General features: G+C 36.9%; 1 protein-coding gene and 1 long non-coding RNA gene across 5 annotated transcripts in view; one reads left to right on the top strand and one right to left on the bottom strand.

Moving 5' to 3' along the window:
* Window positions 1–27,131, bottom strand: part of USP15 (ubiquitin specific peptidase 15) — a 70,671-nt gene that overhangs the window by 6,118 nt on the left and 37,422 nt on the right. For 3 of the 4 annotated variants that reach the window (XR_005828202.1, XM_040596639.1, XM_040596640.1), the window contains exons 7-16: window positions 21,657–21,740; window positions 14,909–15,053; window positions 5,068–5,241; window positions 4,579–4,737; window positions 3,656–3,880; window positions 1,972–2,055; window positions 1,789–1,883; window positions 1,440–1,628; window positions 498–613; window positions 96–371 (exon numbers count right to left, since the gene is read on the bottom strand). Coding sequence is in view for 3 of the 4 variants with exons in the window: in XM_040596639.1 (XP_040452573.1) it covers window positions 96–371; window positions 498–613; window positions 1,440–1,628; window positions 1,789–1,883; window positions 1,972–2,055; window positions 3,656–3,880; window positions 4,579–4,737; window positions 5,068–5,241; window positions 14,909–15,053; window positions 21,657–21,740 (1,547 nt within the window). In the remaining variant the exon portion in view is untranslated. Of the gene's footprint in view, window positions 1–95; window positions 372–497; window positions 614–1,439; window positions 1,629–1,788; window positions 1,884–1,971; window positions 2,056–3,655; window positions 3,881–4,578; window positions 4,738–5,067; window positions 5,242–14,908; window positions 15,054–20,492; window positions 20,863–21,656; window positions 21,741–27,131 lie in introns of those variants that run through there. The other variant, XM_040596641.1, reaches the window with a different exon arrangement.
* LOC121089425 lies at window positions 335–11,383 on the top strand. The gene is made up of 2 exons (XR_005828204.1): window positions 335–404; window positions 6,504–11,383. It is a non-coding gene; the product is annotated as an uncharacterized LOC121089425 (long non-coding RNA).

Here is a 27,131-nt window from a genome sequence, read left to right as displayed (position 1 = left end):
ATCAAATAGCACACACAAAGAATGAAATACTATTCTATGAAAGAATCAGAAAAAAGTAGAACTAAATGTTGCCCAATCTGTTCCCCATGACTTACCGTCAAGCCTAGGCTGCCTGTCATCAAACCTAATATGCCTGGTATCATCTTTGATGTAGTTTATGTCAGTATTGCCTAAATTATTGAACTGGAATGTAAACAATCGCTTTTTGTGTCCCATGAGTGTTTGACCTTTGCAAGTATCTTCAGTACATAATCCATTTTCAGAGTCATTGTCACCTCCAACTGAGTCTTCTGACTGGCTGTTTTCATTCTCTGAAGGAAGTTCCTGATCCTGGCTGGATTCATCATCTTGTTCATCTGTCTCCATTTCACCTAAAACAATCAGAAGAATCAGGAAGAAATGAGGTAGAATAACAATAACTGAAAGACACTACAGAACTAACTTCAATGCCAAACCGAACACAAATCACTAAGCAAGTTCAGATATTACAGTCTTACTTGGAGATCCTTCTTCATGTATTCCATTTGGGCCATTACCATTAATACCATGGTCCTTACAGCAATGTAGGGATCCTTCAGTGTCTTCACTTTCAGTACATGTTTTTACATATCGGCTAAATATAAAAAACGAAAGCAACAGTTAGAATCAATGGATTTTAAAATATTTACATTATTCAAGCCAAACAATTACATGCTTACAGCAATTCCTTTCTACTGTACTGTATTCCCTAACTCCTGATTTATTCAGAATTAACAGTTTTATTGCCTAACATGTCTATTGTTACAGGCACATCTGAAATTCTGCTCATCTGTACTCTAATGTTTTTGGCAGTTACTTGATTTTATACAACTTGATTTTTGATGTTAAGTCTCTGTTTATCCAGAAATCACTTCTTTAACTGTTCACTAACCGTATTTTTTACACAAAATTATATGGGTTCAGTTACAAGAAAAGTTACCTCAACAGAAAATTAAGCACAAATTTCAACTGGAAGTTGTAACGATTCTAATCTCTTCCACATAGTGATACTTATTCCAGTCTAGTTTCAGAAAGTGCCTAACATATACTTCTACAACATAAATTAGTATATAAACTTATATAGTAGATACAGGAGGTATAACTATAGAAGAATAACTGGCAAAACACTTCCATTTTACCAAGCCCTAACTAACAGCTATGTTTACAGCAGAATTAATTCCCTTAAACTGTCAATACAGATTGACCCTCTACTGTCTTCTCAAGTAATTTTTGAATTAGGTCACGCTAACAAAAAATCAAATTAAAATCCACACTAGTTCACAACTCAAGCAGCTATAATAAAGACTAAATAGTCAAATCTGATCAGTTTGTTAGCAATGCATGTAAAAGTGAGTTCCTACCAATTCCACCTACTAGCATTATTCATGACAAATGCATTTTTCTTTAAACAATAACCTTACCACATTCTTAGCAGCAGCAGGTTATACAGTTTATCTTCAGTGTTGTTTCTAGGCACTGCTATGAGAAAAGGTTGACCAAACAGTGAAGAACCACTATGGCTGTAGCTAGTGTGCCTGCACTTTTCCCTTAAACAAACAGGAATTATAACTTGTTCTGTATCTTCTGTTCTATTGATAGCAATTTCAAATCTAAAAGAAAAACATCAGAAATACAAAGGACAACTGTCATTAAAAATATTATAAAGGGGAACACTTAAAAAATAATAAACCCCCCAATATTTGTCTTTATCTTATGTCTAGTTACCCAAACAAACTACAAAGAGACATGAAGCATGTTATCTGTACTTACACATAAATGTCATCACGTTCCATAATACTACTTAAATTTTCATCCATGCCAAATATCCTGTGGAACCTGTGATTGTATATATCAGTAACAATCATCTAAAAAGAAAATGGAGTATATATCATTAAATCAGGTTAATGTGTTAAAATGTTCATAGTTGTGCTTCATATAAGCAATCACTCTTACCTTATCTGCAGCAACACCAGACAAAGCTGACAATGCTGTGCAAAGATCCAGTATATTTCCAATTTTGGGAACAACAACTTTGTACTAAAAAAAAATAAATGTCACTTTCATTTCTTAAGAGAATATGCATGAGGAAAAAACCGAAAAACTTATCACATGTTCTGCAGATTCCTGAGCTTAACGTGTAAAGTATGTAAATCAACTAATACAAATTCTGAAAGCTGCTGAAAATGTAGTAGTTACCTTCACAACTTTGCTCATACAAACACACACATTTTTGAACACTACATTTATTAGTTTTTATAATGCTTTTTAAAAATGTTTTTATTTTCTCCACAAGAAGATTAACCACACCAACTACTTAAGATTTATATTTCAACAGCACCTACTTAATTAAGCATTTAAATACCGTGCGTGCTATTGACTAGATTCTTAAATTTGAAATACAAACCAAGTTTTTAATGAAGTATTACTAGGAAAAAAAGCAATGGCAGGCAATGGATAAAAATCAAATTTAAATTCACATGCAGAGAGAGAACCTGATGACTAACAGTCAAAGAAAACCTCTCTGTGGCTTCCCTTACTGCAGTACACCTGCAGTTTGTAATGAAACTCCACATAGGACTCTTACCTGTCATATGCATAATAAGAACAGGATTATTTAGAAATAAGTATTATAAATTTGTAATTAATTGCCAAGTACAGGAGGTGTTTGTTATTTTCTGAAGTTTTATAGTTATATAGACTCACAAAAGCTCTACTGAACTCTTACTCTTCCCAAACACTATTTATTCCTGCATAACCATCTTATGTCATACAGGGTCATTTTCAACTACTGTGTCCCCTATGCAAACTTGTTCTCACAAATAATCAAATGTCTGTCAGGTTCACCTCCCACTAGTTAATACATGTCCCTTTACCTTCAGTTGCCTAACTCACATTGCTTTTGAGAACGCTCCCTCTCCCCCCACCTTCCTTCTTACAGTACTCTGATTTCATGTGTTAAAACCTTTTTTCAAGTCTGCCTAACTGCCCGTGCCTTATTTATTTCACGTATTCTCACTTACCCTGTAAGGTACAGCTAGAACTATTTAATCATGACTTTGTTACCATAAGCTATGTGCATTGTTTCATACCATTCTAAGGAGTGTAATACCATCCTTCCTAAAAAAGGCAACAGAGATACTCTTCACACAGAAATCTCATCTGAAATTTTTTCTTTTGGCTATTAAGCGATAGCACAGAAGAATTCAGGACTACCTAATATATTTAGTCATGGGGTTTTATGCACCACTTATTACCAATATTTGCCTTTTGAGGCTAAGAAATTGACAAATTAATTCTGGATTAAGTGTGTAATTTTTTTTTTTTTTATAACCATACAAATTCATTATAGCAACACTAAAATAAAAGAAGAGGACAGCAGACATTTCAAATATTATGAAGCCTTATTAATACAACCATAAAGAAATCACCAATATCTTCCTTGAAACTGACAGAAATGTAAGAAGGTATGTATAGCTTTCCTCAGGCTTTCTAGGTGGGACTTCAGAACACATACCAGAAAACTAAAGCTTGTTGGATTTGCTTATTGTTCTTATAAATTTAAAAAATGTAAAGGAACTCAAGTTCATCGTTAATGCCACATGAATCAAGAGTTTTGTACATAAACTAAGAGGCTTACCTGCATAGGCTTCGCAAGTGGATCCATTCTAACTAAATAAACTTCCAAAGTACGTTCTTTTTTCATGGGTAATGGAAGTGTCAAGTAACAAAAGGGATCAAAGGTTACAGATATCTTAGCACATTCAGGACAAACTAGGGTGGATTTAAAAAGGCCATGAAATATATCTACAATGATGGAATCATTTCTTTTTAAATGGTTTTCCCAGGCTTCTTCAGCAACCACCTGCAATTAAAGCATGACCTGGGTTATGACAAAGTAGTAGGAAATGAATAGTGAGAATTATCGGTGAGAGTAGTTAATAGAACATTCTCAGTTACCACCTAAACATAGAAATCTCACTCCAAAGAACCCTGGTAAGAAATGCACTACTGTCAGGATCACAGGTTCAAAGACGTATGTTTATACCTCAGACAAAGATTCTGTCAGTGGTATTACACAGTCTGAGAGAAACTTCAGATGGCTTGGGGCAAGACAAAAGCAAGACTAAAAATTCCACCAAAGTAATTCATACTTGTAGCAAAAGAAATTATCTGTATGCTTGTAGCTCAATGCTAGAAGAATTTTCCTAAAGTAAGAGTACTGGAAAGATACAGAATGTTGCATACTGTACATATAAGAATAAAGTAACAACAGAACAGGATTTTTTTTTCCAGCTGAACTCAGCACTGAATTGAACAACAAGTCTTAACAAAACCTTAACACCCTCCCCACCCCCTCAATTACCTTCCAAATAAACAGAAATTTACAAAGGTACTTGAACAAGACCTCCATTTTAAGGTCTTGGCTTATTTTCTGACATCTCTTTCAGAAAAAGCAACGCATGATCAGCGTCCCAACCCTTCAGTGCACAATCATCTAAGAAGTATCTAGCAATGTATAGCCGTGACTAAAATGAAGATGATCAAAACCAAAACCACTACCTTGTCTGGTCTCCCATCTGCATCCTTCAATTGAATGTAAGGCTTTTTCCTAATTCGGTTCAAATCCTCATGTAATCCATCCAGGAGAAAAGCCAGTAGCTCTTGACAATCTTGCTGCTGATAACCAGAAAACTGTGGTGCAAATCGTCCCACTTGTGTCTATAAAAAATAAATACAAATATTTCTGGTATCTCTATTGTTATAAAGATTAGGTATTTTTGAGATGCTACAGCAGAAAGTTGAAAAGGTAAAACTTTTTTTAAAAAAATAACTTTTCAATGGAGCCAGGAAGCCAAAACTAATTCTCAAAGATCAAAGCACAAGGACAGTTTACACTTAATTTAAACATACATCCCAGCATTTTAACAGTTAAATGAATGGACTGCATACTGATAAATATTACTTTAAATTCTTATTATTGCCTGTTTCCATATGTTCTGTATACTTAATCTAATAACAATGTATGTTCAGGTTAAATTTCATACTGACCTTAAATGCTCTTGGGGTAACATAGCTGTACTTTCCTGACCACATCTGCTTGATGAGCTCTGCATAAGATTTTGCTATTTCACCTCGCATTCCTAAAGGATTGTCAAAATTCAGCTCTTCTTGGTATTTATCATTGAGGAAGTATTCTGTAAGAGGAGGTGTGTTGCTCAGACACTGTAAGTAGAAATGCAGGGGTTTTAGAACAGTGATTTGAAACAAAAGAACGTTCAAATTTTGTTAAAGCAGTCATGAACAATACCTTAAACTGTAATGCCTAGTGCCTGCAAGGAAGAAAATAGAAGAAAAAAAAAAAAAAAAGAGAAGTATGGCCTTTTCCAGAGAAAATTAATATTTTTTAACCAAGACTGGCTACAGCTATCATTACAAGTTATGCAGAGATAGTATTTTACAAAAGCTTCAGGTCAGAATTTATTACATAGTAGTCCAGCCAAACACAGTGTCACACCACAATTTGTATTGAGGTTCAAAACAAATTAAGGTGGTTCTTGATACATGAATAGTAGCTTTATGAAACTCCTTGCTCAAAGTTGTTATAGATGCACAAAGTTTACAGGGCCTCAAGAACAGGCTGCAGAGGTATTTGGAAGAAAGAGCCAACAGGGTTTATTACATCAAATTACACCACACTCAGAACAACATGTGAACAGAAAATAGTTGAAAACTCAGTTTTTTGGGGTTTTTTTGGCAAGGGTGGGAGGGAAGGGAAGATGAGGATGCTTGCCCTATTCCTTCTCTTCCTAGACATCCGTTTATGGATGCCATTGAAGACAGCGATCTGTGCTGGATGGACTAGACCTCGAATCAGAATTGGTCTAGCCCTTCCTTTGTTCTTTTAAATTTTGTGAAGCTGTTTAGAGCTGAAATTCATCAAGGAAAGCAAGGGCCTTTGTTTAGACTGAGATAATGACTTATTCGCTTTACCAGTTTGTCTCTTCTGTCAGCACTTAGGGACAGCAGGATGTAATCACTAAAATATGATTTACAGTTTTAGTAAACCATTTTTAGTTTTTGTGTGCTACTCCTCACACTCTTTTAAACACAAACTTTTCCATCGCTTGGAAATAATCCCCATGCCTCAGCATATAGATTAAGCAAAGTTTCTTCATTAAATATTATAAGCTTTTCTGAATTCTTTCCTCTATTAAAGACTCCAAGGCCAAATATTTCAGTCTCATCTGCCTCTCTGCAAACAAGGGGAAGAACAAAAATATTAGCTTCACATATGCTACTGCATAAAATACAACAACTGAGACTGCAAGAATTACATCTTTATTGAGCAGAGCAAAAAAAAAAAAGTTATTCCTATTTCTTCCTATCACACCTGTGTATTATTACAAAGCAAAATCATTCACAAGCTGTAGAGAGCAGAGTTTCATGCCTGTATCACACTCCTTTCTTTCCCTCTTCACCTATAGGTTCCATGAGCTATCAACACTGAAAAAAAATCCTGATATTACAGGCCCTTTTGGACACTGAGGGTTGAAGAAAGCTTATTCTTCTCTTGCTACATGGCAAAGAGCTTTTATTCCTAGCAGTGGCGATGCCAAGCCCCTCCAGCCTCACAGGTCTGTGTTGTCAGTTCTGAATGGACCCATGCAGCTAAGAGGAGAAACACTTGGTGTCTCAAATCCATACAGCAGTGGTCAGTCAGGGTTTTTTCAAAAGATTATTTTTAGCGTCAACCTAAATGAATGGTTAGACTACCAAGTTACACCAGATACTCAGAAACAATACAGTGCAAACCACACTAAAATAACTACAAACGAAAGCATACTTCAGGTGAAACTGCATGTTCAATCTGAGTGATATGACAAAGGCTACTGCCCAAAGAAGTCCTGCCCCTTCTCTGATGATCTTCATCTGATTGCGTAATAAAATACTCACCTCACTAACCTGTCAAAAAACTGTTTCCTCCTCACTCTTCTCTGGATTGTTTTTGGGCTGGTTTAGGAGATCAAATCAGTTCAGCTGATCATCTTAGTGTGAGGAATGTCCAGAACAAATTTCTATAGGTTTTTAGTCAAGCACTACACAGTGTGCTGACAGTGTGCTGTTTCACCAAAAACTTAATTTATCCTTTTCTAGTTTTTACCTGATTAATTAGTTTTATCACTTTCACAGAATATTAATTTATGTTTGTATGTATAAGTCAGGAAGATTACTACAGATAATTTCCCTTTTTCCTTATAAAGATTTCCAAATTCCAGCCTAAGATAACACCAATGGTGGTACTGGAATGCACAAGTATCCATCTGAACACATCAATTTTTGAGATACAGAGCTGACTTTTTTTCTGAAATATCAGATGCCAAAACTTTTAAAAGAGTAGCTACTAAAGGAACTAACGCAGTTGGCCACAAATACGCTGATTTTTTTTCAACATAACTGACAAAACTAAATAATTGCAAATATGTTTACTTCTTGAAAAGTATGACAATGAAGAGCTATTTAAGATCATAAAGTCACAGGGAAAAAGCATCCAGAAGCCAATTTGAAAGGAAGCCTACATTCTTAGTTTTCTCATGTTGTGATATGTTGTAGGTTACCAAGAAAGCCTCAAGGAAAGCATCAATTAAAAAAAAAAACCCAAACCTTAGAACCATGACAATCTACTAGACAGCAAAGTCACCAGATTTACCTTCCCTGTTCAACGTAGCAGTTTTGGATTTTATTTAAAACACATAGGTAAACTAACAAATATACCAACAGGTGAAGAATAATAGAAACCACAAAAGCTAAACAAATATGGTAAAACTACAGAAAATCATTTGTGAACTAATGAGGTAACAGAACAGCACTTCACTTCAGGTACTGCAACCTCCAAAAGTTTTCTTTAACCACCAAAACGTAAGTGCTCAGCCTCTGAACCCAAACTGGTCTTTTAGCTAAATGATCACTGGCAAAAATGGAACAGAACATAGAAGCTACAAGACCAACCATGAGACAAACTACAGAAGGGAAGGATCGGTCTTCAACATGACAAAGGTTGACACTGGAATTACAGTTCCATGTTACATATTAATCAGTTGGGGGAAAAAAAAAAAGAAAAAGAAAAAAGACATTTCTGTAGCAGAGCAATCTATGGATAACAACTATTTAGGTAATCAGTATCAAGTGATCTTAATCAACCTCCAAGAAAATTAGACAAACAATGTGACTGGACAAAACGATGGCTTCACACAATTTATACATCAACTGTATTAGGTAACACTGCATGCATTGTTAACGTACATACACATGCATACAAACACCATGGAACAACTCTAAACTACTAAGTCAAAAAGGAGACCTATTCACCTGTAAACACACATATAGTCTACTGTTTGGATAGCATAGCTGTAACTAGCAAGGTGTGTCAGGCACTAAGATGCACAGGAAAATGAACAATAAATAATCTTTTAGTGTCGTATCTCTCTCTCTCTCTAAAAATATAAATGCTGCAGCCTCACTGGAATACTCTGATTCCAATATTAGACTATGATCCTGTTAGTAAGTCCACCTGTCCTATGAAAACTTCATATAGGTGGAAAAATAATAACAAAAAGTCACGTTATACTTATCTAAATCCACATAATTTAAGTATAGGAAAACTTTGACAAAAGAGTTTACAAAGACTCTTATTGTTTAATTGATAAAATGAATGAAGAAAGAGGGCCATCAAGACAGTCAGTGGCCTGAGAGCACTTGCTCTGTGAGAAAAGGCTGCAGCATCAGGACTTAGCCTGCAGAAGAGACTGTTTCAGGGATACCCAACAGGAGCCTTCTAGTACCTACACGGAAGTTAAGTAGAAGATGGAACCAGGCCTTCATAGTGGTGCACAGTGGGAGGACAAGAAACAACAGGCATAGGTTGAAATAAGAGAAGTTAAGGATATTAAGAAAAGTTTTCCTTGTAAGAAGTCACGCAGTGTAGCTGAGAGTTGTACAGCCTCCTTGCAGGTTTTCAAGACCCAAGTGGATAAAGCCCTGGGCAACCTGGTATGACCTCAGAGCCAACCTTCCTTTGAGCAGGAGGTTGCACTAGAAACCTCCTGAAGTTCCCTGTAACCCAAATAATCCTATGATCCTAATATAATGAGGAAACATTTATTCACAGCCCATAAGGGGTATCACATAGAAATAACACTAAGAATAAAATTTCAAAGCAAACATCATTAACTATCATGACAGTGAACTGGGGAAACAAGAAGCAGACAATAAGATCACATCAAGCTAAAAATTGAGTGTTCCTGTAAGAATCATGGCTCTTCAACTGTCCTAGTTAATAACAATTTTATGCAAGGGACATTGATATTTTGTATATCAGCCTTCTAATATAAGACAAGAGCTGACTCACTGAAAGAAAGATCCAAGTAACAGGAGAAAAAGTAAATTAGTTTACACCTGTCCATCCTACTTTTGTCTGAAGTGCTTAGTGTCAGATGTAGAGAAAAGCGCTCAGCTAATACACCCCTTAACCCAAATTCTGTAGGCCAATGGCAACTGAGACAGAACATTAAAAACTTTATCATTTCAGGTTTCACTCTCAGCAATAATATCCAAAGAGGGAATATTAATCAGCTTTCGGAAGAAAAAAACCTGCTGAAATACCCCACTGCAAAGCTCTCAACAGCTGTTGTTCAAAAGTCAAGTATATACAATCACACATGGAAAAACACATAAACATGAAGATGTGGGGAGGAAAAAAACAAAAGAAGTGTTTTTAATGGAAACATTTACTTTCCTTCTTCTCCTGTTTTTGAATCAAAATAAACACTTTGTGAACTCTTAGGTTTTCACTGTGAAAGAAAAAATAATTTTCCAAAGAACTCTAATCACTAATATCCCAAAAGAGCAAAGCAGTACTCAGGAAACATCCACAGATGGCAGCACAGCAATGCTTTGTGAGATTCATATTTTTCTCATTTTTTTCAGCTTACAACATAGACATGTACGTGAGTGATTGTGACTAAACATCTACTTGCCAAATACTTTTTTTTTTTGCTTGATAGGGGTTCAAACATTCAGAATAATGTTTTCATAAAGTCCACAAGCTCCCTTTTCTTTGTCACTCCTGTTTTATTTAATGCTTAGATCTGCAAAAGCCATTTAGGCCTTAATAAAAAATGAAGCCTTAGGTGTCAGCACTGAAGTAAATTAAAATGATACACAGAATACCCCTTCAAAAGAATCTGAAAAAATCTATACAGAAGTTCCAGTACAACAAAAATATTTAATAGTATTGAATTATTGCTTTTTGATAATAAGAAACTATGATACGACAACACTTGGGAGAATTACAAGGGTCTCTTTAATCATCTTAGCCTTACTCCTACTCAGCTTACAGCTGTTTATGGTACAACAAAGGATCTTACCTGTTTCTTCACCATCTCTCCTCTAGTTGTCTTGAGCTCTGTAACACTGAAAGCCCCTACTCAGAAAACCAAAGGTTTCTTTACATTAATCACCTAGAAGGATGAAGGGGCAAGCCTAACCTTACCTGTAGATTGAAGAGCTGTTAACGAACTCGAAACAGTATTTAAGAAACTGACAGGATTATCACATTTCTACCTAGTACAGTTAAAGGGTAAAACCCTTCAGACAAGTCTGTCAGACTCTGGACAGCAAGTGCAAGGAACTGGCCCTCTTCTTCAAGGAACACTGATGACAGTTTTGATGCAAACCATCTTCACTGTACATGAGACAAGCAAAGAGAAGCTGTCTGAGAAACGAAGCGGCTTCTGAAGCAGAAACAGCTCTTATATGAACAGTAAGGGGCCTCAATGGTGTCTGGGAAGGACGAAGATCTGAGAAAAGTGGTAATCAGCAGGAGTGCGGATAAACTAAACTCTGCTTCTGTTGAAGGAAGCTACATTGATTACACTCAGCAATGCCTGAATGGAAGGGATCACAGCACAGCTTTTCAAATAGAACACAAATGGAACTGAAAACTATTTCAGAGTCTAAAACTCTACAGTAAAATGTTTCATCAGGATAAAACTGTTTTCTTTAATACTGTGTTGACATAATTGTGAAGAAAACCAGCTTAAGGTGGCAAATAAAACTACAGGAGGTAACCAAAGCAGATCAGAGAATCACAGAATAGCTGATGCTGCAAGGCATCTCTGGAGATGTCTAGCGAAATGCCCTGCTCAAAGAATGTCACCTAGGCCAGGCTGCTTGGCACTGTGTCCAGTCAGGTTTTGAGCATCTTCAAGGCTGGATGATCCACAGCCTCCCTGGAAACCCCATTCCACTGATAACTCTCACTGTAGAAACATAATTTCTTAACTTAAATGAAATTGTCTGTGCTTCAGTTTGTGCTCAGTGCCTCCTGTTCCTTCAGTGGGAACTCGGTTTCACTCTACTTGCTGCCTATCTTCCCCGCCCCAGTATTTCTACACATTGGTAAGATTGCTCTGGAGCCTTCTCTTCTCCAGGCTGAACAGTCCCAGCACTCTCAGCCTCTCCACGTAGGTCAGATGCTGCAATCCTTGATCACCTTTGTGGCCTCTCGCTGGACCTGCTCCAGTATATCCGTCTCTCTGGTACTGGGGAGCCCGGAATTGAACCTGGCACTCCAGGGGTGTCTCACCAGTGTTGAGGGGAGGGGAAGGATCACCTCTCTCAGCCTGCTGGCAATGCTTTTCTCAATGCAGCCAGGAGGCTGTTGGCTGCCCTGGCCACAAAGACATACTGTTGTGTCATGTTCGGCTTTTTGTCCAGCAGGACCCCAGGTGCTTCTCTGCCAAGCTGCTTTCCATCTTGTTGCCCGTCCCCTGACACAGCCCAGTGTGTACTGGTGCCTGGGGTTATTCCTGCCCAGGTGCAGGCCTTTTGGCTTTCTTTTGAACTTCATGAGGTTCCTGTCTGCCCATTTCTACAGCCTGCTGAGGTCTGTCTGAATGGCAGCACACCTCTCTGATGTATCAGACTCTCCTCCCAGTTTTGTGTCATCTCTAGTCTTGCTGAGGGTGCATTTTGCTCCATCACCTAGGTCAAAGCCTAGGGCTCCCAATATTCCCAAGCAGAATTTCCCTAGTCTGCCATCCACATACTATCTGGGCCCAGTCCTTTGTTGCTTCCAAGATCAAATTTGTTTGGAGTGCTTCGGCCATAGGCATTACACCTCTAGCCAGAATAATGCAATGTTACTCCAGTAACAGCAGGAGGTGAAATTAATAGCAAATTAGTGCAGTGAATTGTGTGCTTTCAGTGTAACTGGAAAAAAAGGTAGAAGTTAACTGGTGGCAAGAGGAAGACAACAGTAGAACTTGCAGTCTGCAAGACTGTAGTGTGTTAAGAACATGTCATGCTTTCACTAAAAAGCACATTCACAGATTTCTTAGATAACATTAAACTCTAAGCAATACTTTCTTTGACAGATATTAGGTGGAACTGAAAGATACTTTACACTTCCTTGCTAAGAAAGCTGACAAATAAGACATTTAAAAAACCACACCATCAAGGACATACTAAAGGTACTAATACCAAACTAAAAGTTGCACTGCTCAATAAACACCTAATTCTCTTACCCAGAGCACTGCCCTGTTAATCTGCAAAATTGTATTCATTAATTTACACCACCATTTATCAGAACTTATTTGAACACTTGATTCCCTAGATATAACTGAAAAGCAATGAAGTAAAAGCTGACATGATTTAGAACACAGACCTCAGAATTAAATCCAGTTAACAAAATAGGATGTTGATGTGAATTGTAATAAGTTTAAGTTGTATGTAAGAAACTAAAGGCAATAACCCATGTTTATAATTTTCACCTAAAAGGTTATTTTTCAGTGTACATATATGCAAATTCATGTATATAAGTTTAACAAAGGTTTAGATAATCAAAATTAACCTTGTTTTTAGTCAGTCTAGTCTGACAAACAGTGTAGCATTATAAGAAATATTTAACTATGTATGTACTAAGAACAGTCTTTTAATTCAACTTTTAAAAGACAATTCTGGTTCACACACTAGATGAAAATATATTCTTATTTTTTACTTTACAATAGCATAATGACACAATTCAGAAAGAGGTTACATATAGCATTTTTATTTAGAACGGACTGCAAAAAGTGTGTCCTTCCCCCTTTCAGCTGAGCCATCTTTTGTACAGCATGCTAACCCCCCCATAATTACTTCCTGCACCTTTCAACTTCTCCTCAAGTATCCTCATACAAATATTTTAAAAAACAAGAATAAATTGAATTTTATGGAAGTCTTATATAAATAAGTATGGAATAACCACAGAATAAGCCCACATACCACTACAGGCTGGGGGCTGACCGGCTAGAAAGCAACTTTGCATAACACGTCCCCGGTGGTCATTTCCTGTGGAAATGTGGAAAAGCCAGAAGTGCAGCTCTGTGGGAAAGGTGGCCAACTGCAAGCTGGGCTGAGTTAGCAAATAGCAGCCAGAGGCAAAAGGACCCAAGACTTCTCCTCTATTTGGCACTTGTGAGACGGCTGCTGGAGCACTATCTTATTTAGGGCTCCCCAGTGTAAAAAAAAAAAAAAAAAAGAGTGGAGGAGGGCCATCAACACGGTCAGGGGGCTGGAGAACAACATACAAGGAAAGGCTAAGAGCTGTATGCATTTGTTCAACCTGAAAACAACAAAATTAAGGGGAGAGCTCGTGGTTGATGCAGCTACCTAACGGGAAGCTACAGAGAAGTGAAGCCCGGCTCTTCTCAGAAGTGCAGTGACAGAACTAGCGTAATGGATACAAACAGGAGGTGGAACCCATGATCATTCTGGGTTCCCTTCTAATCCAAGTTATTCTCTGGTTCTATACACAAAGATAGGATAAAAAAAACCCTGTAAAGACTATGAAACTATGGCATATTCCTTCTTTTGAACAAATTTAAACACCTTCATAAACTCAGCTTACAAATGTATCTGAAACTACTTTTTTCCTGGACAAGCTAAAAAAGGAATTCAACATTTTTTTAATATTTTTTTTTATTTCACCCAAAGAAATTGCAAATGTAAGTTGGGAGCTCTTGTGATGACAAAGGAGGAGATTAACTCTGAAGTATGCTTGGTTAAGATCTATTATCTTTATACTCAGCAGGAAAAAAATGTCAATGAGAACTTAAATACACTTTACAGGTTTTTGACATACGACTGCTTTGATGACAAAACATGAATTACAGAACTAAACAAAACCGAATTAAACTATTAACTCTTTCTGATCATCAAGTAATCTACCCCTGTAGGTTCCACTTCGAAGTAAAAGGACTAAGTTTATTGCATCTTGGCAAGAGTAACACTAGGTATACTAGTACTTCTCTCACAATCAATCAAGCAAAGAAACAAGCTATTACATCCCTATAATGTATCTCATCCATGAAACAGCAGCTATTCAAAGGGGAAAGGTCAAAGGGAAATATGTTCAAAGGTTTCCTGAATGTTAACCTGTGCACCAGAAGTACATGAGAATTAGAAATAAAGGCCCAGTAATCCACCTGTCATCTACTTTTTGACACTTCAGCACTGCAATCTGTACTCAAGTGCATCTCAAAATTAAGAAGTATTTTTCATGACATGCATCCATGGCAATCATTAAAAAAGCAAAGAATCCCGCTTAGGCGCTCACACATGTAAAACTCTGATCAAATCTGATACTGATCACTGTGCAGAAACAGGGAAAACAATGAATGCAGCTATGTAAATAAACTTTTCTAACATACCAATATACATGTATTTCCTCAGTTTTAGTCCTATCCTACTACTTAATGGAGTCTCTTAATATTAGTTTCCAAACATCACAAAATATAACAAGATATTAGTTTCCGAGTAATAAGACAAGCTCATTTTATTCTAAAGTACATACCTGAATTGCTGAATTCATGAAACATGTATTCCCCAAGTTACTCAGACCACACAGGCCTGGCTGCTCATTATGTCTTCCTGGCTCTGAATAATCATAATTCTTATAAGCAGTATATGATGGGAGACAATAGTTTGAATTTTTCACACTGTAAAAAAACAAAATATCTTTCACAATGTAAACATGTACTCTATAGTACTTTAATACATACAAGTACTTTATAAACTGAAAAATTAAAAATGTTAAAGTAACTTCTGTGAATGAGAAAGGATTTTAAAGAAGTATTTAACTTTGGTAATAACATTAATTTCAATGTAAAAGTCACCTGTGCAAACAACCAAAACCTAATGTACTGCAGTATCTGTAATTATTATATCCCTACCCCTTTTTCACAGGAGCAGCTTCACAGCTTACTCTATTCTTCATTGCTCCATCAAATTTAATACACTCAGACTTTAGACACCACCAGCAGCAATCAATCATTTACGTCCCTTTTGCATCCTGCTACTGCAAGAGTGAGGTCGGTGGGAATAGGAATGCAGAGTTACAGGTGAAAGCTGAGATTTCCACGGCCACAGTGGCATAGCTGCCTCACTGCATCAGAGAGTCTATTTATAGCTTCCCTGCTAGGACAGCATAATCCAGCATGCAAATGCAGGAAAGCCTTGAGAGGTAAAAGAATGCGCAAAATGCCTTGCAACAACTTCATTATAAATCTCTATGACGCATCTGTTTGGAGAAACTGGAGAAGACTGAAATAGGCAAAATGGTTAAGATTTAAAGCAATTTGTTTCCAGATGAAATAATGCAAATACTAAATACAGAATAACCCTCAAAACAGTAAAGTAAGCATATCTGAGAACACTAGAAAGGAAAAAGTATCTTGTATGAGGATGCTCTGTCATATTACAGATGTTAGACAAAAAAAAATATCAACCAGAAAGGTTAAACTTTTTCTTAAACTATTTAAGGCACTGATCATAATGAAATGCATGTGGCAGTAGCTTTGGCTAAAGTTCAAGAGTATTCCTGCAGTCACTAAGCATTATTCACATTAGAAGCAACTTGAACAAAAACATGAAAGTCAATTGCTGAGAACTACAAGGGAAAATATGCAGTACAAAGAATCAGTCCTGATAAATAACTGAGATTTAGAATTGTAAAGGTCTGAGGATGCCAAGTGCCCAATGGTACACTCCAGCTATTATACTTGAACAGTATCACACCCTTTACATCCAACTGAATCCCAACTACGCCCCCCAGTGCACAATTACTCACTTTTCATTAATAACAGTTGTTTTGTTTTAATCATGAGTTAATGCAAATTTCAAACAGAAGAGGAAGAAAACGTCTCCCTCTTCTAATGGCCTCAGAAATCTGTGTAGTTTATAGTCCACTGTCCATAAAGCTGCTGTTCTCAAACTTTACATCTGATCATTTCTTTTTAATAGTTGACTTTCCTGTCAGTCCTTCCCTTTTCCATACACATGCATTTTCTCTGTTCTCTGGCTTGCCTCCGAACTAGCTTAATTGCATTGTGCTTACTGGTCATTCCCCATGAAAAATCCCTGTAAAGTTACTTTTGCCTATGCAGCTTAATCCCAACCTAAACGCTTAGCCCTAGTTTACACAAAATACTTTTTGAACTTCAGGGCCCACATACCTTTCAAGCTTGCTTCTGCGGTCAACCCTTCCCTATCATGAGTCCCTGGTTCACCCATGCATGAGACACCTCCAGGGAAAACTAACTTCCACCTCCCTACATCCATCTCCAGCTACAGTCCAGCTACTGCAATGAGCCACTACTCCCTTAAGGTGGCAAGCCTTAGTCATCCAAAGAGAAAAAGCACAAGGTTGGCACTGGTGGTAATGCAACCTCTGCAATATAACCAACCCTCCAACCCAGCTCAAGTGCACAGCGGCAATAGGAAGGCACATGTACAGGGTACACAGAAGCTTCTACTTTCAGCCCTGCTTGCTCCCCACTGCTTTCCTCACCTGACTCAAAATTACACTTTTCACAGAGTTAACAGAAGATAAATCTCTCTTGGAAATCTAGGCAATGTAGGGGTAAATAAACAGATCCAACATAATTTTCCTAGGGATTTTCACTCTCCTTTTCCCTTCTCTGCAGCTTTTCCCCCTTCACTGACTGCCACCTTAGGAAGGACACTAGAAAGCTAGGAAATGCAATTAATGCCTTTTGGCTACAGTTTCTCCATGTGAAAGATTTCCTCAACTTAGCTGAGTAACATCATGGTAATTCAATTCAAGATAACTGTAATGCAGAGATCCCCAGTGTTCTTTTGCTCTAAGGGACAAACTCTCAAAAGGGAAAGCTATTTCCAAGCTCTTTCATCTTCTGTACTAGCCCACAGAATATAGTTACTACACATTCCGTGAGTCAGGTCTATTCATGTATTTTTCTTTCAGGGTTCTGTGGTATTTTATCAAAACATATCCAGCAAGATACAGTGCCTACTATCTGCAGCAGACTAGGAAATATCTCTTTACAGCCTTCTTAGTCCACAAATTTCATTTTTTCTGGAAGAATTATTTTTATTCAAATTATAATGTGTCTGGGTTTCATGCTTTTGAGAAGGGAGAAAAAAATAAAGTATTAACAGTCAGTAGTAAACGGCTAACAATGGAAAGCAAGTAAAGATACAATGCAAGCCTACATAAACTTCATTCAAACAGAAATGCCCTAAAGAAAGTAAACTTGTGATAGCGTGTCCCCAACCTGAATCTGCTTCTCCTACAAAACCTTTAGAAAGTTGCCACTAATGGAGAAATAATGCATGGAAAAGCAGAGAGGTAGCATCAGAATGGGGCAGTCAAGTAAGGGCAATTACAGAAACAAAATTGATAGTTCTTAGAAGAAATCGCTTCTCAAAAAAGGCAAGACTTGAAAAAATAAAACTATCTTCAGACCCTTGAACCACTAGACAGTTTTTGAAGTAGTGAAAATGGTACAGGGAGGTTTCCAAATGAGATTTTATTATCTGTAAATCTATAAATTTTGAGTTGCATGTGCCATATCTGAAATGACTCAATATGTACCGTCTGTATCCTGCCTTTAAATCTCAAAGGAGCTTTCAGATGATGATGAACCCAGAGCATTCGTTGTGTAGCTGGGAGTTCTGGGAAGCATGGATTTGAAACAGAGAGGTTTGGAAAAGCATCACTAGCTTTGGAAAGGACAGTGGAGTGCCATATACCAGCAACAGGTGCAGCAAAAGCAATCTGAGTTGCCAGAATGAGCCCCAAAAATTACAAGTTTGGAACACTTACTGAGCTCCACAATATTTCAATCACTTTAATGCACTGCCAATGTATTTTTGTGACCAGCCACTTTAACAAACCCGTAATCGGGTTCCATCAATTTTTAGAGATGCCTGAAGCAGCCAGAGGCACCCACGTCACTAAAGACCATTGTCTTAGTTACTGTTCATGATCATTGCCTGGAGAGCAAAAGATAACGTTATAATCTATTTAAGTAAGGTTACAAAAAAATCACCTTCCCCATAATATTTGCCTATGTATCAGGCATAACATGAAGAAACTGTTTTTACAGGGGATGGAATTAACATTTATACTTCTTGAATTGAGCATACTGAAATATACTAAGCATGGGAACAAAGCTGCCAGCTGTCCGTCTTCTGACAAGCTGACACTACTGAATAGTGAAGCAAGTCATTTCAGGAGCCTGAAACAATGGTTACAAATGACAAAAACAAAACAACTTTTCATTTAATTCCCGAAGCAAAGTCCCTGTTCAACTGTTTTTAATCCCCTCCCCACATAATTTAAAAAATACCATATGTGACATGAAATGTATTGCTTTGTAACAGCAATAAACAGAATTCCAGTAAGACCTAAATGATGCGTGTGTCTCCCTGCTCTTCTGAATCCACTAACACATATTATTGCTAATCCTCCTATGTTATTCTTTCAACAAGATCACCTGTAAAGGCAAAAAGATATCAATGATCAATTATTTGGAATCCTCCACTCCATTAAATGCAAACCTGTATTTACAGAAATGAAGGCTCTGGACCTGATAAAATTTGCACAAGCTATTTCTACCATCTAATGTATGACTACCTCAACACACAAATATTTACCGATTTGAGGCTATTACTCAGAACACTTCTAGGATTAGACAAGTATTAGAGACGTGTACCATATAAAGAAACACGATACATTTCAGACTTCTAACATAATTTGTACTCTACAGCCAAGCTATAATAATTGCAAAAACAGGCTTGCAACGACTAGCAATTATGACTATTACTACACACAACCTGTTGTTTTTTCTGCCTCAAAAATCTGCTTTGTCAGCTAAAACTATCTTCAAAACAAGTGTTGATCTTTCATTTAGAGTCACAGCGTCTCATGTCTGTACAGGGGTGCCAATGGATACAGGAAAGCCACAAACGTGTAATTTTGCTATTGTAGTAAAGATAACGTGCAATGTAAGAGGCAATAAGGCAGAAACATGAAAATAAATGCCGGGCATAGTTGACAATAAATAGTTAATTAAGAAAGTAATGAAAAGAAGAGAGCATTAATTAATGGAAAGGAAGTGCTTTCTTAGACAAGGGAGGTAACTGCAAGAAGAGTAGAACATAGGAAGAAACTGATCATAACCTAGAATGATATAATACAATACAGAGATATATCTTTCCATTTATCTTCTGAAGCCAAAAATTCTTAGTGCAACTGTATGTACTTTAACGTATGTAGTGTATTAATGGATATGACTTCTCTATCACTGAACTAGTTCAGTCTGACCATGTGTTCTGACAGAAGTGCTGCTAAAGATTCTCCTGTATTATACATTGTAGTGAACTATAAATTTGTGATTTTTAGACTTTTTAAACTCATTATAATTGGATTACTGCATTGTAAGGAAAACCATATACTTCTGCACTGAATATCTGCCTTACATAACATCCAGATACACAGTATTTTGAGTTACAAGAGAAAAATGGCCGGTATTTCATAACACTATAGAGAACATGTACCTACCAGCTGATTTACAAGTGTTGTACTTTACAGAAGTTATAGTTAAGGCACTTTAAAGGACCAATTCCTTATCAAATCTGTATTTTATATCACTTCCTTTTAAACATATATTTCTGTTGAAAATCCTCAAGTTAAAAAACAACCAAACAAAAAGAACCCCAGAATTTTTACCTTAAGCTCTAAAAGCTCCCATTTTGGCTCCAAAATAAACCAACACATAGAAATAAATTCAGCCAAAGCAAGTGAAGAAACTATCTTTAAAAGCTGCAAGAGCTAGCAACAGGTTTCATAAGTGCTCCCTAAAAATAACTACAGCATCACTAGGGAGAAACTAACATTTAAAAATAAAAAAATATAAAGGAGGAAAAAAAAACGCAGAAAAAAAAAAAAAGGAAGAAAGCCTTGCTGACTTGATTTAAAATGGTGGCTTCCTAGGAAAAGGTAACTGTTAAGCTTTGGTTTTGGCATTACAGCTGTGTTTTGTATAAGCAATGGGGGAAGGAGAGATTAATTCTCAGCTGGAGGCTCAGCTCTGGTCAAGTAATTTTTCACACAATCATAGATACAATATACTTTTTATTTACTACACATTCACACACAGAGTACAATAGACTGCAGTTAAATACATGAATTGCAACTGTTTAACAGTGAGAGTTGGGGCTACTCACAATTGGTAGAAGCACAAGTGACGCTTCACCCCTTAGGAAAAATCACTTCTGATAAATGCAGTATTTAACTGGAAGATATTGTATAATTTATGTCACCTTTTTAATATTTAACATCTTCATGTTTGATCACAAAATGCCATGTTTGGAAAAATATTTTAAATTTGAATGAATTGTAAGAAAAAGCCTCTTCAATTTCCCCCAGCTTGCATTAAAGATGAGTGCTCTCTGGTTTCAAGCATTTGAAAGATGCTCCATTATCTGTTAAAGTGAAATAATTCCATGTTTTTCTATATTCACCAACTTTTTTTACAGTTGTGTACAACAAAAAACGATTACACACAAAGTTGGCCACTGGAATATGAACGCTCTTCTTTTAGAGTTTTATCATATTCTTTACTAAACTTCTGACTTACAATATAAAGGTGAAAACTCTTAAAAATGAGAAGCCTCTTTTACTAAACCTCTGTTCATTGTAATATTCAAGCACACCTATCACACTGACATCTCTTAAATCTTCTAGCACTAAGACACAGAAGTTAAGTTGCTGATAATTAATCAATGGCTATAATCACCATGACAACCATTATGGCTAAAGCAATTCAGCTGTAGTGGTCTCAAATCAAGGTCATAATATCACATATGCTACTATATGATACCTTAGCATCAATAAATAAGGGAAAACCTGACCACCATAAGTAGTTTATACTTTTTTTTGTTGTCCATCTAAATTCAGGCATGATTACAACAACAACAACGTATTTTTAGCAAGATAAACTCTAAATGAAGTCTTTACGTATTTTCTTACAATGCTCAACATTCTTTTTAGTGCCTATTCCACTGAGGACTAAGAGTTACCAAACCTCTTTAACTGTGTTTCATTTCCTAATATCAATGCTTTACAATAGCTACACTATGAAATAGTGACCAGTAACAATTCACAATCCAAATATTGCAAAACAAATCAAAATCCTTAAGCTAGGAGTTACAAAACATTGAAATTTGTTTATGTTACACTGGGGCAATTAAATAATGTTTTAAGGTATATTGCTTACTTTCTGTTGTTCATGTTGTTATAATTATTTGATAGAGATGGAGAGATCTTTGGTAAAGTTGAAAAATTGGATGCACCCGGGGACCTTTAAAAATATGAAGATGATAAATTAGATAAAAAACCTGAGATATTAAAAACTGAAAGAAAGCTAACAAATGCACAAAGCATATAAACAAGCAGGGAAAAGCAATTTTTTAAAAAAGTGGGCAAAGCTCTAAAAATACTCAGGACATGCTGCCTTCAGATTCCATCTTTTAAAACTTGAAATGCTTCACAGTAATTCAAATTTTCATATCATGTTAAAGAGATAGAGCTATTATAAACAAAACCCAACCAAACAAAAAAAACCCACAGGCCACTGTGCTAAAAAAAAATTGTTTTCAGTTTACGGTATGACTAAATATTTTGATGTTCTGAAACGTAGAATGTGAAGTTTCTAGCATGGAAATTTTATTAATTATTCATTTAACCATAACTGGATGTTGAGATGAGACACAAAAACAATTAAGATATGTAGCTTGTGGTTAGGTTAACAACAGCATAAAACCATTTATTTAAAATTGTCTTAATTAATATTGTTTAAAAAATCCAGCATATTAAGCACAATACTAAATAACCTTTAAAACCTTTTTTTTCCCAAAATAATAGCATTATCACTGATCCCCACTGTTTAAGACTGTTTTTAAAAGATACCAGAATACTGATCACTTTAATCACAAAGACCCTCGAACATAACGATTAAATACAATATACAACTATCTTGCAGTGTGTTTTCCTTTTTCTGATCAAATCTTACAGATAACCATGGAAAAGGCTCTGAATACTCAAAAGGAATTTATGAACCTTCATGTTTTGGTGAGCCCTACGCAACTCCAACTGGTTTGCAAAAAGCTCCAGCTGTCATTGGAAAGCTTTGAAATACGTATCACAGCATTAAGAGAAGAAAGTCTGCACACTCAGAATTTTTTTCTAAGTCTTTCAAGAACTAAACTCTGCAAGGTTATAAACATTTTTACACAGGGAATTTTCCTGGGTATATTTGCAAATTTATTTACAACTTTTTATTAGCAAACCTTTTCCAAAAGAAAAGATAGATCACTATGTGAAGGAAATGTTATTAAATTTTTAAAGTATTCTGACCAACATTCACAAAGCTTTCCTGTAGATTTCCTTTATCAATCCAAATTCTCTCTGAACATTATCTTCAAAGAAGTAAACCACAAAGACTATGTCCACAAGAAAGATATAAAACTGAAGACAGTTTAACCCTACTTAAATTGAAGTTATTTATAGTTAAATTATGCACATTCATACATATAATTATTTTAAAAGCAGCTATCTGAACGGAGTCATTTTGAACTGAAACTGAACTACTCAAAACAAATTTGAAGCTTTTATACAATTTAATCCAAATTCAAATGCAATAGTTTTAAATTTAAAAACTCAATGTATAATTGTTCTCTAAAAAAATTAAAAGAAACCAGAATAAGGTACATAAACAAAGGTCTGGTTTTCACTGAAAACTAAAAATAAGTTAATTTGTTTCTTAGAGAACATGACAATCAGTAGTTTTATTTTTTGATAGCATTTGCTATCAAATAAAAAAGTGATAGTAACAGGTGAAACAGTAAGAGATTCCTATTACTGTATGGTATACGGCCTCTCTGCTTACATTGCTAAATCATCTGTACAGAGAAGAACAGAATTCATTCACAGCTTTTACAGTTTTTAATATATTTCAATACTTGTGGGAAAACTTTGCAACAACATTGGCAGAAATCCCCCTGATGATTTAAAACAAAAAAAAATCAGATCAAAACAAGGATAATAAAAAACCCTGAAAAGACAGTAAATGCTAATCTTGAACATATTGGCATACTTAGTTCTGCCTTTACAATTGTACAAAAACAATGAACAAAAGTATCTACTCATAAACAACTGCAATGACTTAGGAATCTCCTAAGACAAAATGAGTAATCAAATGTACAACAAAACCTCAATTATGTTTTAAATGCGAAGTTCCAAGGCAAAGTATATATCCTTTTAGTAGTACACTAACTTAAGCATGTATTAATGTCCAAAGAATACAGCTATTTGCTTGAAAAAAATAATCAATTTTAAACTCTGGTTGTAAAAAATTCCCAATAATCAGTTAAACTGCCTTGTTTCTCACATACAGGAGAAAAGTAAACCAAATTCTCAACACAGCTAGAAGAACATCAGGAACTACGCAAAAGATAAAATTTGAAAGGTAACTTTTTTTTATTTAACAAACAAAATCCACAGAATTATTTTAGTTCAGCATTTTAACAGTCCAGCAAAAGACAGGTTAAAAATCAAACTTTACTGTAGTCCTACACCAAAATAGACAATAACTCATATTAGCTACTGACTTCCCTTTGCATTTATTTCATTAACCCTATGGTTACATTGCTTTATATCTTAACTCCCATAGTGATCCACAGTAGAGACACAAATATGGACATCAGCAAAAACAACTGCAACCTAAGCAACTCTTTTCCTCCAACAATCTGTGGGCACCTGCTATAGATTGCCTGGATCAGGATAAAAAAAAAAAAAAAAAAAAAAAAAAAAAAAAGACAAAGCTTCTTTGGAAAACTGGAAGAAGCCTAACATTCACACACCCTAGCCCTTTACCACTGTGATACCTGCTGGTGAAGCAACACAGCTGGGCACAAACAATCCAGGAAGGTTCTGGAGTGCATTGATGACAACTGCCTGACAGGTGATTGAGGAGCCAACAAGGACAGATGCTTGGCTAGATTCCATACTTAAAAACAAGGAGGAATTTGTTGAGGATGTGAAGGTTAGGGCCTTGGCTGCAATGACTATAAGATGGCGAAATGCAGGATCCTGAGAGAAAGCAGGGCAGAAAGCAGTAACGCAACCCTGGACTTCCAGAGAGTACTTTAGCCTTTTCAGGGATCTGCTTGGAAGAGTCCCATGGGATACAGCACTGGACAGAAGAGGGATCCAAGAGAGGTGGTTGATATTCAAGGACCGCTTCCTTTAAGCTCAAAAATAGACCATCCTGACAAGTAGAAAATCAAAGGTAGCTGGAAGCCTGCATGGATGAACAAGGAGCTCCTGAGCCAACTCAGACATGAAGAGAAAGTGTCTGAGTGAAAGCAGGGGCAGATAAACCAGGAAGAACATAGAGATACCAAGCACTTATGCAGGGATGAGGTCAGGAAAGCCAAAGCCTACCTGGTGTTAGATTTGGGAAGTGATGTGAAGGACAACAAGAAAGATTCTACATGCACACAAACAGAAAAAGGAAAACTAGGGAAAACATGACACACTACTAAGCAGGGCAGGACCCTGGCGACAAAGAACACAGAAATGGCTGAGGTAGTCAATCCCTTCTTTGTGTCCGTCTTTTCCAGTAAGATGAGTTTTCAGGAATCCCACGCCTCTTGAAACGAAAGTCTGGAGCAAGGTTGACTTACCCTCAGTGAAGGACAATCAGGTTAGGGAGCACCTGAACACAATGGAGACACATAAGACCATGGGGCCAGATGAGATGCACCAACTGCTGAGGGAGCTGATTGATGTTATTGTGATGACACTTTGTTTTTCAAAGGTTCTGCCCGACTAGGATAGGCTACAGAAAACTGGAAGAGAGAAAATAGCACTCATATCTTCAAGAGGGTAAGGGGAGAGTATCTGGAGACCTACAGACTAGTCTGCCTCATCTCAATTCCACAAAAGGTGATGGAGCAATTAATCCTGGAAACCACTTCCAGGCACATGAAAGACAAGAAGGTGGCAAGGACTAGTCAGCATGGATTTATGAAATGGAAATCTTGGTTAATGAGCCTAGTAGCTTTCTATGATGAGATTACTAGATTGGCAGATGACAGAGGAGCAATGTATTTTCTTTATACCAAATTCAGTAAGCCTTTTGATATTGTCTCCCGTAACATCTTCATAGATAAGCAGATGAAGCATCGGTTACCGTAAGTGTACAGTGAAATGGACTGAAAACCAGCAGAATGGTTGGGCTCAAATGATTTTGGCCAGTGGTACAAAGTCCAGTAGAAGGCCGGTCACTAGTGGTATCTTCCAAGGGTCAATACCAAGTCCTGTACTCTTCAAAATCTTTATTAACAACCAGAACACTGGGACAGAGCACAACCTCAGCAAGACTAGAGATGACACAAAACTGGGAGGAGGGGCTGACATCAGAGAGGTGTGCTGCCATTCAGACAGACCTCAGCAGGCTGTAGAAATGGGCAGACAGGAACCTCATGAAGTTCAAAAGAAAGCCAAAAGGCCTGCACCTGGGCAGGAATAACCCCAGGCACCAGTACACACTGGGCTGTGTCAGGGGACGGGCAACAAGATGGAAAGCAGCTTGGCAGAGAAGCACCTGGGGTCCTGCTGGACAAAAAGCCGAACATGACACAACAGTGTGTCCTTGGGCCAGCAACCATTGGGAAAAGGATTATCAGCAGGTCAAGGGAGGTGATCCTTCCCCTCCCCTCAACACTGGTGAGACACCCCTGGAGTGCCAGGTTCAATTCCGGGCTCCCCAGTACCAGAGAGACAGGGATACACTCTGGAGCAGGTCCAGCGAGAGGCCACAAAGGTGATCAAGGATTGCAGCATCTGACCTACGTGGAGAGGCTGAGAGTGCTGGGACTGTTCAGCCTGGAGAAGAGAAGGCTCCAGAGCAATCTTGACAATGTGTAGAAATACCCAAATGGAGGGAATGTAGAAGATGGAGCGAGACCCTTCTCAGCAGTGCCCACTGAAGGGACAAAAGGCCATAGGTATAAATTGAAATAAATGAAATTACATCTAAATGTAAGATGATGTTCACAACAACAACAAAGGGATAAACTGACACTTTTTTTACAGTGAGGGTGGTCAAAAACTGGAACAGGTTGACCAGAGTAGCTGTGCAGTTTCTATCCCTGGAGTTATTAAGAATGTGCCTGGACATGGTCCTGGGCAACGTGCTCCAGCTGCACCTGCTCTGAGTAGGGGGACTGAAAGAGATTATCTGAAAAGGTCCCTCCATTGTCAAGGATTGATTCTGTAAAAGTCTGGTTATAATTTGGCTAACAAAATCTAGCATTTAAAAGGAAGCTTTAGTATGTTTAACTTCTTACAAAAACCAACTAATTCAGTTAATCCTACTTCTTTGGGATGTGTGAATGAAAGGTGGGTATTTTAACATGCAGCAATAAAAAAAGAATTAATGCTCAGGGCATGTATTTGTTAATAATTTCTCAACCCTGTGTTAACTGATATTAACAAACGTGTTTGTTAAAGTAACTTGAAAATGTTGTACATTACTGATGTTTGATGTTTACCCACAGGGGCTCAGACACATGGTTACCACAGTTTAACAAGTTATTATGCATCAGCAAATGGCAGTCTAGCTCCTGACTGGCAGACAAGCTCTGACAGCTCTTGCTTTTAAAATTTAAGACATCAGAGTAAGTCC

Source organism: Falco naumanni, chromosome 5 (genome assembly GCF_017639655.2).
Source record: "Falco naumanni isolate bFalNau1 chromosome 5, bFalNau1.pat, whole genome shotgun sequence".
In the NCBI taxonomy this organism is placed as follows: Eukaryota; Metazoa; Chordata; class Aves; order Falconiformes; family Falconidae; genus Falco; species Falco naumanni.
Note: the sequence above shows the minus strand (reverse complement) of the source record. Positions and strands in the feature narration are given on the sequence as shown.